At 50.7% G+C, this 13466-nt stretch overlaps 1 protein-coding gene across 1 annotated transcript; it reads left to right on the top strand.

The window, feature by feature from the left end:
- The first annotated feature begins 1742 nt into the window (after positions 1 to 1742).
- On the top strand, positions 1743 to 12405 carry PGLYRP2 (peptidoglycan recognition protein 2). The gene is made up of 5 exons (XM_007995596.3): positions 1743 to 1933; positions 4704 to 5774; positions 9496 to 9706; positions 11131 to 11428; positions 12299 to 12405. The coding sequence occupies exons 1-5, from the start codon at positions 1873 to 1875 to the stop codon at positions 12386 to 12388; spliced, it is 1731 nt and encodes a 576-aa protein (XP_007993787.1). The 5' UTR covers positions 1743 to 1872; the 3' UTR covers positions 12389 to 12405.
- The last annotated feature ends 1061 nt before the right edge of the window (positions 12406 to 13466 follow it).

Genomic DNA, 13466 nt, shown 5'->3' on the forward strand with positions numbered 1-13466 from the left:
TGCAGTGGTTCATGCCCAAAATCCTAGCACTTTGGGAGGCCAAAGCAGGAGGATTGCTTGAGGCCAGAGTCTAAGACCAACCTGGCCAGCATAGCAAGACCCATCTTTAAAAATAATAATAAAACTGTTCTTAAAAAAAGTCTTAAAATTATTTATCAGCTGGGCACAGTGGCTCACGCTTGTCATCCCAGCACTTTGCGAGGCCAAGGCGGGTGGATCCCCTGAGCCTGTGAGTTCAAGACCAGCCTGGCCAACATGGCGAAACCCTGTCTCTACTAAAATTACAAAAATTAGTCAGGCGTGGTGGCGCATGCCTGTAATCCTGGCTACTTGGTAGGCTGAGGCAGGGAGGCAGGAGAATTGCTTGAATCTGGGAGGTGGAGGTTGTAGTGAGCTGAGATCGTGCTGTTGCACTCCAGCCTGGGCGACAGAGCGAGATTCCATCTAAAAAAAAAAAAAAAATAATATATATATATATATATATATATATAGGTGACTTAGATTTTCAGCACTGTCTTAAATTTTGCGGCAAAGAGGATGCCTCACCCTAGTCCCTGCCTCAGCCTACAACCTTCACATGGTTCTACCAAGCAGAGTTCCTATCCCCAAATCTTGGGAAACAAGCTTGGAGGAGGACATTGTCTCTGACTCCCCTGGGAAGTGTCCCCCATTCACTCTATCCCTTAGCACCCTACATCCTGAGCCTCCACTATGTGCCCAGCTTTTTGCTGGGAGGTCCCCCGAAAGAGGACATCTGAGGAGGCCCCAGGGGTGGCCCCAGGGAAATCCCAGGCCTGGCTCAGGCTGGACATTCCCAGGCCCGCCCTGGCTGAGTCCCCAGCCCCGTGGATCTCCTGGAAACTCCTCGGGGTGGTTTTGAGTTGGGAGCCCCACAGGGAAGCAATTTACATACACAACAGCCCAGTCCCATCATCCTGCCTCACCTGATGCCAGAATAAAGGGGAGATGGGCCCATTCTGCACGTCTCAGTCACGGGCACCCGGAGAAGAGGAAGGACAATTCACTCTCAGTCCAGGTGAGTCCAGAAGTCAGCTCCTGGGACAATGCCAGGGTCCTGAACACTCAAGCTCAACCCCTGTTCTCAGCTACTGCTGGTGGCTTGGAATCAGGGGCTGGAACTAGATGAGAGGTGATAGCTCCTGGTCCCCATGGGCTCGGAGCAGGCCTTGGCAAACATTGTCCTCGGCCCCTGCACCCAGGCTCTGCCTGAGCCTGAAGTGTTGGTTGCAAAAAAAAAAAAGCAGGAGGCAGTGCCAACTTCAGGCCTCAGCAAACACTGTCCTCAGCCCCCGCACCCGTGCTGTGCCTGAGCCTGAAGTGTTGGTTGCAAAAAAAAAAAGCAGAAAGCAGTGCCAACTTCAGGCCTCTGCTTCTCTCTTCTCCCTCAACACAGCTGGTCTTACCAGTAGAGCAGGCGGCAGCTGAGAGTCCCCTCTGGTGGCCAGCAGTGGCTACAGAGGTGTCACCATGGGGAGGGGACAGGGCTTGCTGGGCTGGCCTCGATCTACCTCTCTGGAGAATAGGCAGAGTTTATAGAGCCTGAACCACCTGGTCTCCAGGCCCCACTGGGGATGGGCCTGGCTTCCTGACCACTGACCTCAGCCTAGGAGGGACAGAAGAGACTGGGGGAGACCGTGAGGCCCAGATGACCTTGACCCAGGGTACACTGCCCCATGTCCCTGCTGCCTCCCGCCCACAGCTCTACGAGAGGCAGGTCTGTCATTCACCGCTGGACTTTGACAGTGGCCAAAGGCTCTGCTCAGTTCTCTGTGCCTGTCTCCGTCCAGCACGGCCGAGGTTCTCTGCCGAGGCCAACCAGGACTATCCCTTGGAAGCTGGAACCCAGCAACAATGGCCCAGGGTGTCCTCTGGATCCTGATTGGATTGCTACTGTGGTCAGACCCAGGGACAGGTGAGTCAGGGGGTAGAGTTCTGGGACCAAACCTCTTGGCTCTGCAGAAAGTGTACTGCTGTCCCATCTGTGTCTTGCCCTGCATGAAGTGAGGCTGGAGACTCAAGCTCGCAAAGAACCTCCAGCATGTGGACATAGATATTCCCAGCTCCACAGAGTCAGGGCAAGGATAGGGGGAGCAATCTGTGGCCTGGGGAGCAAAAGTAGGGGAGGCTTCCTGGAGGAGGAGACGTGAGAGCTAGTCTAGGAAGAAAGAGAAATGATTTGGTGGAGAAGCCAGAAAGGGTATTTTTTTTTTTTTTTTTTTTTTTGCAGAGGAGAACAAAGCTACACAGGAATTAGGTGGTGGACTGGAGAAGAACCTAGATTCTAGACAGGAGAGTGTGGCGAGTAAGACTTCCTGGATTCAAATTCTACCTCTGGCTGGACCTGTAATCCCAGCACTTTGGGAGACCAAGGCGGGCAGATGACTTGAGATCAGGAGTTTGAGACCAGCCTGGCCAACACGGTGAAAACCCATCTCTACTGAAAATACAAAAATTAGCCAGGCATGGTGGCAGGCACCTGCAATCCCAGCTACTCAGGAGGCTGAGGCCAGAAAATCACTTGAAATCAGGAGACGGAGGTTGCAGTGAACTGAGCACTGCTGCACTCCAGCCTGGATGACAGAGCAAGACTCCATCTCAAAAAAACAAAACAAAACAAAACGAAAAGTGCCTCTGCCACTTCCTTGCTGTGTGACCTTAGGCAGGTAATTTAACCTCTCTGTGCTTCAGATGTCTCATCTGCAAAGGGACACTATCTTAGTCCCTTTGTACTTCTATGCCAGAGTACCTGAAACCGAGTAAATTTGTAAAGAAGACAAATTTACTTTCTTGCAGTTCTGCAGGCTGGGAAGTCCCAGATGCCAGTGCCTTGATCTTGGACATCCCAGCCTCTAGAACTATGAGAAATAAATTTCTGTTCTTCTTTTTTTTTTTTTTAAGACAGCGACTCACTCTGTTGCCCAGGCTAGAGTGCCGCAGCACGATCTCAGCTCACTGCAACCTCCACCTCCCGAGTTCAAGAGATCCTCCTGTCTCAGCACCCCAAGTAGCTGGGATTACAGGCGCCCACCACCATGCCTGGCTAACTTTTGTATTTTTAGTAGAAATGGGGTTTCACCATGTTGGCCAGACTGGTCTCAAACTCCTGACCTCAAGTGATCTGCCCGCCTCGGCCTCCCAAAGTGCTGGGATTACAGGCATGAGTCAGCACGCCTGGCCAAATTTCTGTCTTTTATAAATTACCCAACCTCAGAGATTCTGTTATAGCAGCACCAACATACTAATACAGGGCTAATAGGACCTAATTCACAAGGGTTGTGAAGATTAAATGAGTTAAATTATCAATATATAAGTCACCTAGACTAGTAGCTAGCACATAGTAAATGTTTACTGAATGTTAGCTATTATTTGATAACCCATCTCTGAACCAGCTCTGAGCCTAACTTAGCATTTCTAGGTTTGCAGTTCAGCCACTGACATTTCCCCAACATGGCACGAGTCCATCCTGCTCCTCCGCCTGCCTCTCAGGCATCTTTCTTTTTATTTTATTTATTTATTTTATTTTATTTATTTATTTATTTATTTATTTATTTATTTATTTATTTATTTATTTTGAGATGGAGTCTCACTCTGTCACCCAGGCTGGAATGCAGTGAGGGGGTTCTGTGTTCACTGCAAGCTCCACATCCTGGGTTCAAGCAGTTCTCCTGCCTCAGCCTCCTGAGTAGCTGGGATGATAGGTGTGTGCCACCGTGCCCAGCTAATTTTTGTATTTTTAGTAGCGACGGAGTTCTGCCATGTTGATCCGGCTGGTCCTGAACTCCTGACCTCAGGTGATCCACCCGCCTTGGCTTCCCAAAGTGCTGGGATTACAGGCATGAGCCACCGCGCCTGACCTTTTATTGTTTATTTTTTGTTTTATGTTTTTGTTTGTTTGAGACAAAGTCTCACTCTGTTGCCCAGGCTGGAGTGCAGTGGCGCGATCTGGGCTCACTGCAACCTCCACCTCCCAGGTTCAAGTGATTCTCCCATCTCAGCCTCTCGAGTAGCTGGGATTACAGGCACACACCACCGTGCCTGGCTAATTTTTGTATTTTTATTAGAGATGGGGTTTCACGGTGTTGACCAGGCTGGCCTTGAACTCCTGATCTCAGGTGATCCTCTCACCTTGACCTCCCAAAGTGCTGGGATTACAGGCTTGAGCCACCGCAGCCAGTCCCAGGCATCTTTCGAAATACCTTTCCCTCTAACATCCCCAACTTTTAACTTCAATCCATCACAAAAGACTGTCCATCTCTCCTTCTCAAGATCTGGGGACTTTTCCACTTTTGTCCACTGCAACGTCACTACCTACCTTCTGCCACCTTCATCTCTCACCTCCACACTGTCTCCCCTTTTCTATCCTGGCACCCCAAAAATCCATTTCCTTATGGCAGCCAAGTAAACAAATCTAAGCCTAAGAAAGGAGTCTTAGGATGCCAGGCTGGTCACACCTCTCTCCTGCTCATAAACCTGTTATGGCTCCCTAGTACTCACAGACAGTCTGAGCTCCTTAGCCAACAGGCAACAGTCTATGTGCCTCAGTTTCCTCATCTATACAAGGATAGCGTTGGGGGTCACGGGGTTATCAGATGGAGGGCTGGGAGCATTGGGAAGAAGTGGAATCAATACAAGGAAGCTCAGGAATGGGTGGGGCTGGGCTAACACATTCTTTCCTCCTGCAGCCTCCCTGCCCCTGCTCATGGACTCTGTCATCCAGGCCCTAGCTGAGCTGGAGCAGAAGGTGCCTGCTGCCAATGCCAGCCACACAGCTTCTGCGTGGCTGCTGTCAGCCTCAAACTCTGGCCTCCACACTCGCCTCTACCACTTCCTGCTGGGGGTGCAGAACCTCGATGCTGCAGAGTTGCATCCCTACCCACTGAGCCCAGAGCTGCAAGGCCTGATCAAGGAGGTGGCCCAACATGATGTACGAGAAGGGCAGGAATACGGGGTGGTGCTGGCACCCGATGGCTCGACTGTGGCTGTGGAGCCTCTGCTGGCGGGGCTGGAGGCAGGGCTGCAAGGGCGCAAAGTCATAAACTTGCCATTGGACAGCACGGCTGCCTCTAGGGAGGCTGGAGTCACCTTTCCAGATGTTGTGGCCATTGCTCCAGATGTAAAAGCCACCTCCTCCCCAGGACTCAGGGCTGCCTCTCCAGATGTCACCACTGCAGATATTGGAGCCAACTCTCCAGATGCTACAACAGGTTGTCCAGATGTCCAAGCTTCCTTGCCAGATGCCAAAGCCAAGTCCCCCCCGACCGTAGTGGACAGCCTCCTGGCAGTCACTCTGGCTGGAAACCTGGGAATGACCTTCCTCCAGGGTCCCCAGACCCAGAACCATCCAGACCTGGGAACTGAGGGCTGCTGGGACCAGCTCTCTGTCCCTCGGACCTTTACTCTCCTGGACCCCAAGGCATCTCTGTTAACCACGGCCTTCCTCAATGGTGCCCTGGATGGGGTCATCCTTGGAGACTACCTGAGCCGGACTCCTGAGCCCCGACCATCCCTCAGCCACTTGCTGAGCCAGTACTATGGGGCTGGGGTGGCCAGAGACCCAGGGTTCCGCAGCAACTTCCGACGGCAGAATGGGGCTGCTGTGACTTCAGCCTCCATCCTAGCCCAGCAGGTGTGGGGAACCCTTGTCCTTCTACAGAGGCTGGAGCCGATACACTCACAGCTTCAGTGCATGAGCCAAGAACAGCTGGCCCAGGTGGCTGCCAATGCTACCAAGGAGTTCACTGAGGCCTTCCTGGGTAAGGAGGTTCCCCACACCCTGTGATCCTTCCCATTACAGATACAGATGCCCCCAACTCCCATATGTTCAGGGAAGTTGAGGACTAGGAGAGACCAGAGGGGGCAATAAGGGGTCTGGTCGGGAGTGGGTGGGACAGCTGCACAGGTGAGGAAATGCCAGAGTTGGGCCTTGAGGGATGAATAGGAGTGTTCATCTGATTTTGTTTTGTTTCATTTTATTTATTTGCATTAATTTATGGGGTACGAGTGTAACCTTGTTACTCGCATAGATTGCATAGTGGTCAAGTCTAGGCTTTTAGGGTACCCACCACTTAAATAACATACATCGACCCATTAAGCAATCTGTCATCATCTTCCCTCCTCTCTCCCCCTCACCCTTCTGAATCTCCACTGTCTATCTTTCCACACACTACATCCATGCATACACATTATTTAGCTCCCATTTATAAGTGAGAACTTATGGTATTTGTCTTTCTGTGTTTGACTTGTTTCACTTGAGATAATGACCTCCAGCTCCATCCATGTTGCTGCAAAAGACATTATTTCTTTCTTTCTTTCTTTCTTTCTTTTTTTTTTTTTTTTTTTTGAGGCTGTCTCTGTCGCCCAGGCTGGAGAGTGCAGTGGCACGATCTCAGCTCACTGCAACCTCCGCCTCCTGGGTTCAAGCGATTCTCCTGCCTCAGCCTCCTGAGTAGCTGGGACTACAGGCATGTGCCACCATGTCTGGGTGATTTTTTGTATTTTTAGTAGAGACAGAGTTTCACCATTTTATCAGGATTGTCTCGATCTCCTGACCTCATGATTCACCCTCGTTCTCCCAAAGTGCTAGTATTACGGGCGTGAGCCACCGTGTCCAGCTGACATTATTTCATTTTTTATGGCTAAGTAGTATTCCATTTCCTGCCGACCACTGTGGATAGCCTCCTGGCAATCACCCTGGCTGGAAACCTGGACCTGACCTTCATCTAGGGCTCTCAGACCCAGAGCCATCCAGGTCTGTGATATATATCATATTTTCGTTATCCAATTCTTTATTGATGGACACTTAAGTTAATTCCCTACCTTTGCTATTGTGAATAGTGTCCTGATCAACATGTGAATGCAGGTATCTTTTTAATATAATGATTTATTTTCCTTTGGGTAGATATCCAGTAGTGGGATTGCTGGATTGAATGATAGTTCCAATTTTTTATTATTATTATTATTATTATTATTATCATCATCATCATTATTTTAGACAGAGTTTCACTCTTGTCTCCCAGGCTGCAGTGCAATGGCATGATCTTGGCTCACTGCAACCTCGGCCTCCTGGGTTCAAGTGTTTCTCCTGCCTCAGCCTCCTAAGTAACTGGGATTACAGGTGCCTGCCACCACGCCCAGCTAATTTTTGTATTTTTAGTAGAGACAGAGTTTCACCATGTTGGCCCAGGCTGATCTTAAACTCCTAACCTCAGGTGATCCACCCACCTCAGCCTCCCAAAGTGCTGGGGTTACAGGCGTGAGCCATCACCCGGCTTTTCTGTCTTTGTAATAATAGCTATTATGATTAGAGTAAAATGATATGTCTTTGTGGTTTTAATTTGCATTTCTCTGATGATTGGTGATGTTGAGCATGTTTTCCTTTGCCTATTGACCATGTGTATATCTTCTTTTGAAAAATGTCTATCAATGTCCTTTGCCCACTTTTTAGTGGGTTTTTCTTTCTTTCCTTTTTTTTTTTCTTGAGTTGTTTGAGTTCCTTGTAAATTCTTGATATTAGTCGCCTACCAAGTGCATAGTTTGCAAATATTTTCTTCCACTCTGAAAGTTGACTGTTCATTCTATTGATTATGTCTTTGGTGTGCAGAAGCTTTTTGGTTTAATTAAGTCCTGTTTGTCTATTTTTGTTTCTTTTGCCTGTGCTTTTGAGGTCTTAGTCATGAATTCTCTGCCTAGCCCAACGTTCAGAAATGTTTTCCTTAGGTTTTCTTCTGGTATTTTAGAGTTTCAGGTCTTACATGTAAGTCTTTAATCCATCTTGAGTGAATTTTTTTTTTTTTTTTTTTTTTTTTTTTTTTTTTTTGAGACGGAGTTTCGCTCTTGTTGCCCAGGCTGGAGTGCAATGGCACGATCTTGGCTCACCACAACCTCTGCCTCCCAGGTTCAAGTGATTCTCCTGCCTCAGCTTCCCGAGTAGCTGGGATTACAGGCATGTGCCACCATGACCGTCTAATTTTTGTATTTTTAGTAGAGATGGGGTTTCTCCATGTTGGTCAGGCTGGTCTCGAACTCCCGACCTCAGGTGATCCGCCCGCCTCAGCCTCCCAAAGTGCTGGGATTACAGGCCTGAGCCACCGCGCCTGGACTTTTTTTTTTTTTTTTTTTTTTTTGAGACGGAGTTTTTGCTCTGTTGCCCAGGCTGGAGTGCAAAGGCGTGATCTCAGCTCACTGCAACCTCTGCCTCCTGGGTCCAAGTGATTCTACTGCCTCAGCCTCCCACATAGATGGGATTACAGGCACCCACCACCATGCCCGGCTAACTTTTATATTTTTAGTAGAGATGGGGTTTCACCATGTTGGCCAGGCTGGTCTCCAACTCTTGACCTCAGGTGATCCACCCACCTCAGCCTCCAAAAGTGCTGGGATTACAGGCATGAGCCAGTGCACCTGGCCTTGAGTTAATTTTTGTATATGGTAAGAGTTAGGGGTCCAGTTTCTTTCTTCTGCATATGGTTGACCAGTTGTCCCCGTACCATTAGCACCATTTACTGAATAGGGAGTCCTTTTCCGATTGCTTATTTTTGTGGACTTAGTTGAAAAGTATTGTTTGTAGGTGTGCAGCTTTACTTCTGGGTTCTCTATTTCATTCCATTGGTCTATGTGTCTATTTTTGTAACAGTACCATGCTGTTTTGGTTACTGTAGTTTTGTAGTATAATTTGAAGTCAGGTAATGTGATACCTTGCTCATTTTGCTTAGAATTGCTTTTGCTATTTGGGTTCATTTTTGGTTCCTTATAAATTTCAGGGTACTTTTGTCTGATTCTGTGAAAAATGACATTGGTATTTTGATAGAGATTGCATTGAATCTGTAGATTGCTTTGGGAAATCTGGTTTCTTTTTTTCTAGAAAATGAAGTCTCACTATGTTGCCCAGATTGGTCTTAAACTCCTGGGCTCAAGCGATCCACCCACCTCAGCCTCCCAAAGTGCTGGGATTACAGGAGTGAGCCACCATGCCTGCCCCCATCCCCAATTTTTTTTTTTCTTTTTGAGACAGAGTCTTGCTCTGTCACCCAGGCTGGGGTGCAATGGCACATTCTCGGCTCACTGTAACCTCCACCTCCTGGGTTCAAGCGAGTCATCTCATGCCTCAACCTCCAAAGTAGCTGGGGTTACAGGCATGTGCCACCATGCCTGGCTGATTTTTGTATTTTTAGTAGAGACCAAGTTTCACCATGTTGGCCAAGCTGGTCTCAAACTCCTGACCTTGTCCTCCCAAAGTGCTGGGATTACAGGTGTGATCCACTACATCCGGCCCACCCTCAATTTTTTTTAATAAAAATAAAATAGATTTAGTTGAGTATAGTTAGTGCCCAGGGAGGACCAATGTGGGGTGAGACTGGACCCTTTCCAAATCTGACAGGAGGCTGAGGGATGGTCTGTATGTGCGCTTTAATGGGGGTGGAGGGGGCAGGCAGAGAAACACTTCCTGACCCCAGCCTTGAATCCCCTTGTCTGTAGGATGCCCGGCCATCCATCCCCGTTGCCGCTGGGGAGCGGCGCCTTATCAGGGCCACCCGACGCCGCTGCAGCTGCCGCTAGGATTCTTGTACGTGCATCACACCTACGTGCCTGCACCACCCTGCACGGACTTCGCTCGCTGCGCAGCCAACATGCGCTCCATGCAGCGCTACCACCAGGACACGCAAGGCTGGGAAGATATCGGCTACAGGTGGGAGGGGCCCGACCGGGGCGGGGGCGGGGCCCACGTTCGGGGGTGGGGTCTGAGTGGGTGGAGCCTGATGCAGGGAACCGGGTCTGCCTCTGGCAAGACCAAGGAGGAGCTGGCAAGACCAAGGAGGAGTCCTGATAGGGACAGACAAGTTGGAGAGGTGGCGTGGCCTAGGCTAGGGGCGGGGCCCTAACAGGGACCGGGAATAGCTAAACCGTGGGACTCGAGTCAGGGTAGAGAACTAGGACAGGAGGCGGGATCTGGGAGAGGAGCGGGACCTGTGGCAGAGTCTGGGTCTAGGACCAGGCAGAGATGGCCTAAACAGACAAAGAGGCCTGGTGAGGTGGCTCCCACCTGTAATCTCATTACTTTGGGAGGCTGAGACGGGAGGATCGCTTGAGTCCAGGAGTTCGAGACCAGCCTGAGCGACCCCCCCCATCTCTACAAATAAAAAATTTTTAAAAAACAAAAACAAAAACAGCCGGGGGTGGTGTTACGCACCTGTAGTCCCAGCTACTCGACAGGCTAAGGTGGGAGGATCGCTGGATCCCAGGAGTTCAGGCTTGAGTGAGTTATGATCGCACCTCTGCACTCTAGCCTGAGTGACAGAGCGAGAAACCGTCTCGAAAAGAAGAAAGAGGCCAGGCGTGGTGGCTCACGCCTGTAATTCCAGCACTTTGGAAGGCCGAGGCGGGAGGATCGCCTGAGGTCGGGAGTTCCAGACCAGCCTGACCAACATGGCGAAACCCCGTCTCCACTAAAAATAAAATTTTTTTTAAAAAATTAGATGGCATGGTGGAGGGTGCCTGTAATCCCAGCTACTCTGGAGGCTGAGGTAGGAGAATCGCTTGAACCCGGGAGGTGGTGGTGACAGTGAGCCGAGATCGCACCCTTGCACTTCAGCCTGAGCGACAAAAGCGAAACTCCATCAAAAAAGAAAGAAAGAAAGAAAGAGAGAGAGAGAGAGAGAGAGAGAGAGAGAGAGAGAGAGAGAGAAAGAAAGAAAAAGAAAAGGAAAGAAAGAAAAGGAAGGAAGGAAGGAAGGAAGGAAGGAAGGAAGGAAGGAAGGAAGGAAGGAAGGAAGGAAGGAAGGAAAGAAAAGGAAAAGGAGAAAAAAATACCCCAAAAACCAGAAAAGAGCTCTGAATTGGGCAAGAACTGGACTTGAGAAAAGGCAGAGGTGGGGAGGAGGAGAGCAGAAAGGGGCGTGACAGTACTGAAGGGCGGATTCAGAGAAACCCAGCGGTTCTGGAGTGGCGGCTGTTGTGAGAGTGGAACAGAGCTGGATGGGACAGAGGCGGCGCGACCGCGCGGGTCTTGGGGTCGGTGGCCCTTGGCACACCAACAGAATCCGGGAGGGGCGCGGATAAGGGCCCGGGTTCCCGTGACGCCGCATGGTGCTTGCTTCTCCCTCCCCTCCGCAGTTTCGTGGTGGGCTCGGATGGCTACGTGTACGAGGGACGCGGCTGGCACTGGGTGGGCGCGCACACGCTCGGCCACAACTCCCGCGGCTTTGGCGTGGCCATAGTGGGCAACTACACCGCAGCGCTGCCCACCGAGGCCGCTCTGCGCACGGTGCGCGACACACTCCCGAGTTGTGCGGTGCGCGCCGGCCTCCTGCGGCCGGACTACGCGCTGCTGGGCCACCGCCAGCTGGTGCGCACCGACTGCCCCGGCGACGCGCTCTTCCACCTGCTGCGCACCTGGCCGCACTTCACCGCGGTGAGTCTGCGCAGCCTGCACTACCACGGCCCGCCGTCCCTCAGTCTACACAAGTTCCACAAGGTCCCTGCCCCCTGCCTGTAACCGCTGTGCCCGCACAGCCTCAGCCAGGCCCCCAGCTTCTCTGCCGCATGTCTTTTCAGGCAACCCAGGCCCAGCCTTTGCGGGTCACTCTGCAGGCAACATCCCTGATCCTGTGACTTCTGCCTGTGCGGCCTCAGCTCAGTCCCGGACCCAGCCAGCCTGTCCTTTCCCCAGCTCCTAATACCTCTACCTTTCCAGCCAGGTCATGGACCCTGACACCTACGAGCAGCCCCTCTGCCCTCACAACCTCAGCCTGGCCTTCATGGCTTCTCTACCCAAGTCACAACCTGTCAGGCTGCACCACCTCATCCTTGCCCGCTGAACCCTGATCTCACCCCTGCCGCTACCCGAAGGCCCTCTGTCCACACAACACGAACCCAGACCGTGACCTTTTGCCTTCACAACCTCTGTCCAGTCCTGAATCCTGTGTTGCAATTCTCTGCCCAATCTCAACTCTAAGGATGCTTGTTTCGTCCCTGACTCCTTAACCCCTGATGACAGCTCTTATGCCAGCACAACTTTGACCTGATGCCCTCATCCCAGCCCTAGGTCGCCATCACTAAAACAACTTTAGAATCACACCTGGATAATCTTGTGCTACCTACATACTGCCACTCCATTTCATTAAGTTATTGACTAGCATACCCACCTCATACTCATCTTGTCCCCACTCTCTCACTTTGGGCCACTGTCCCCTCCCTGATCCAGGGTTCCACCACCAGGAGGGCAGACCCAGCCACACACCACAACCACACCCAAGCCTCACACTGTCTTGTCTTTTTCCAGACTGTAAAGCCAAGACCTGCCAGGAGTGTCTCTCGGAGATCCAGGAGGGAGCCACCTCCAAGGACCCTGCCAGCCACAGACCTTCAATAAAGACAGCATGGAAAGAACGTCTCTGTTCATGTATTGTCTGTGTTTGCATGCATTGTCTAGTTTGGGTCTTCCCAAAAGCAGACCTTAAGACGATAATTCCAGTACAAGTAGTCTATTGAGAGGAGATCCCAGGGCAGGGCACGGTGGCTCACATCTGTAATTCCAGCACTTTGGGAGGCCAAGGCAAGGGGATCACCTGAGCTCAGGAGTTCAAGAACAACCTGGGCAATAGAGTGAAATCTCATCTCTGCAAAAAAATTTTAAAATCATCCAGGCATAGCCAGGCACAGTGGCTCGTGCCTGTAATCCCAACATTTTGGGAGGCTGAGGAGGGTGGTCGCCTGAGCTCAGGAGTTCAAGACCAGCCTGGCCAACCTGACAAAATCCTGTCTCTAACGAAAATACAAAAAAATTAGCCAGGGGTGGTGGCACATGCCTGAGGTAGGAGGATCACTTGGGCCTAGGGGGCAGAGGTTGCAGTGAGCTGAAATCGCACCACTGCACTCCAGCCTGGGAGACAGAGTGAGACCCTGTCTCAAAAAAAAGAAAAAATTATCCAGGCATAATGTTGTGTACCTGTAGTCCCATCTACTCCGGAGGCTGAGGTGAGAGGATTGCCTGGGCTGAGAGGTCAAGGCTGCAGTGAACCATAATCACGTCACTGTACTCCAGCCTGGACAACAGAGTGAGAGCTTGTCTCAAAGAAAAAAAGAGGGAAGGAAGGAAGAAAGGAAGAAGGAAAGAAAGAAAGAAAGAGGAAATAAGGGAGGAAGGGAGAAAAGAAAACAAGAAGAAAAAAAAGAGAGGTGAACAACCCAGGTACTGACACAGGGAACTGGAGGCAGCCAGGAAATAATGTGTTTTCAAGCAAGTTTCCATGGTAGGCAAGAGAGCTCAGTCTCACTGGGAAGCCCTGGGGGAGAGCATAGGACACATACCTGAGTCATCCCACACAAGGGTTGAGGGAGCGGGGGTATTTATACACTAAAGTTATTAGGTGAGGGCTGCTCTCAGGGACATGTTAATTCATTGGCACTTTTGGAATGCTTGTTACATGGACATAGTGGATTCCATCTGC

The sequence above is a fragment of the Chlorocebus sabaeus genome, chromosome 6 (genome assembly GCF_047675955.1).
Source record: "Chlorocebus sabaeus isolate Y175 chromosome 6, mChlSab1.0.hap1, whole genome shotgun sequence".
NCBI lineage: Eukaryota > Metazoa > Chordata > Mammalia > Primates > Cercopithecidae > Chlorocebus > Chlorocebus sabaeus.

Excerpts from the sequence above, each read along its gene's own strand:
- PGLYRP2 (XM_007995596.3), top strand. The coding sequence starts at position 1,873 with ATGGCCCAGGGTGTCCTCTGGATCCTGATTGGATTGCTACTGTGGTCA. Across the intron at positions 5,775-9,495 it reads GTTCACTGAGGCCTTCCTGG|GATGCCCGGCCATCCATCCC; the intron begins GTAAGGAGGTTC and ends CCTTGTCTGTAG. Across the intron at positions 11,429-12,298 it reads CCTGGCCGCACTTCACCGCG|ACTGTAAAGCCAAGACCTGC; the intron begins GTGAGTCTGCGC and ends GTCTTTTTCCAG.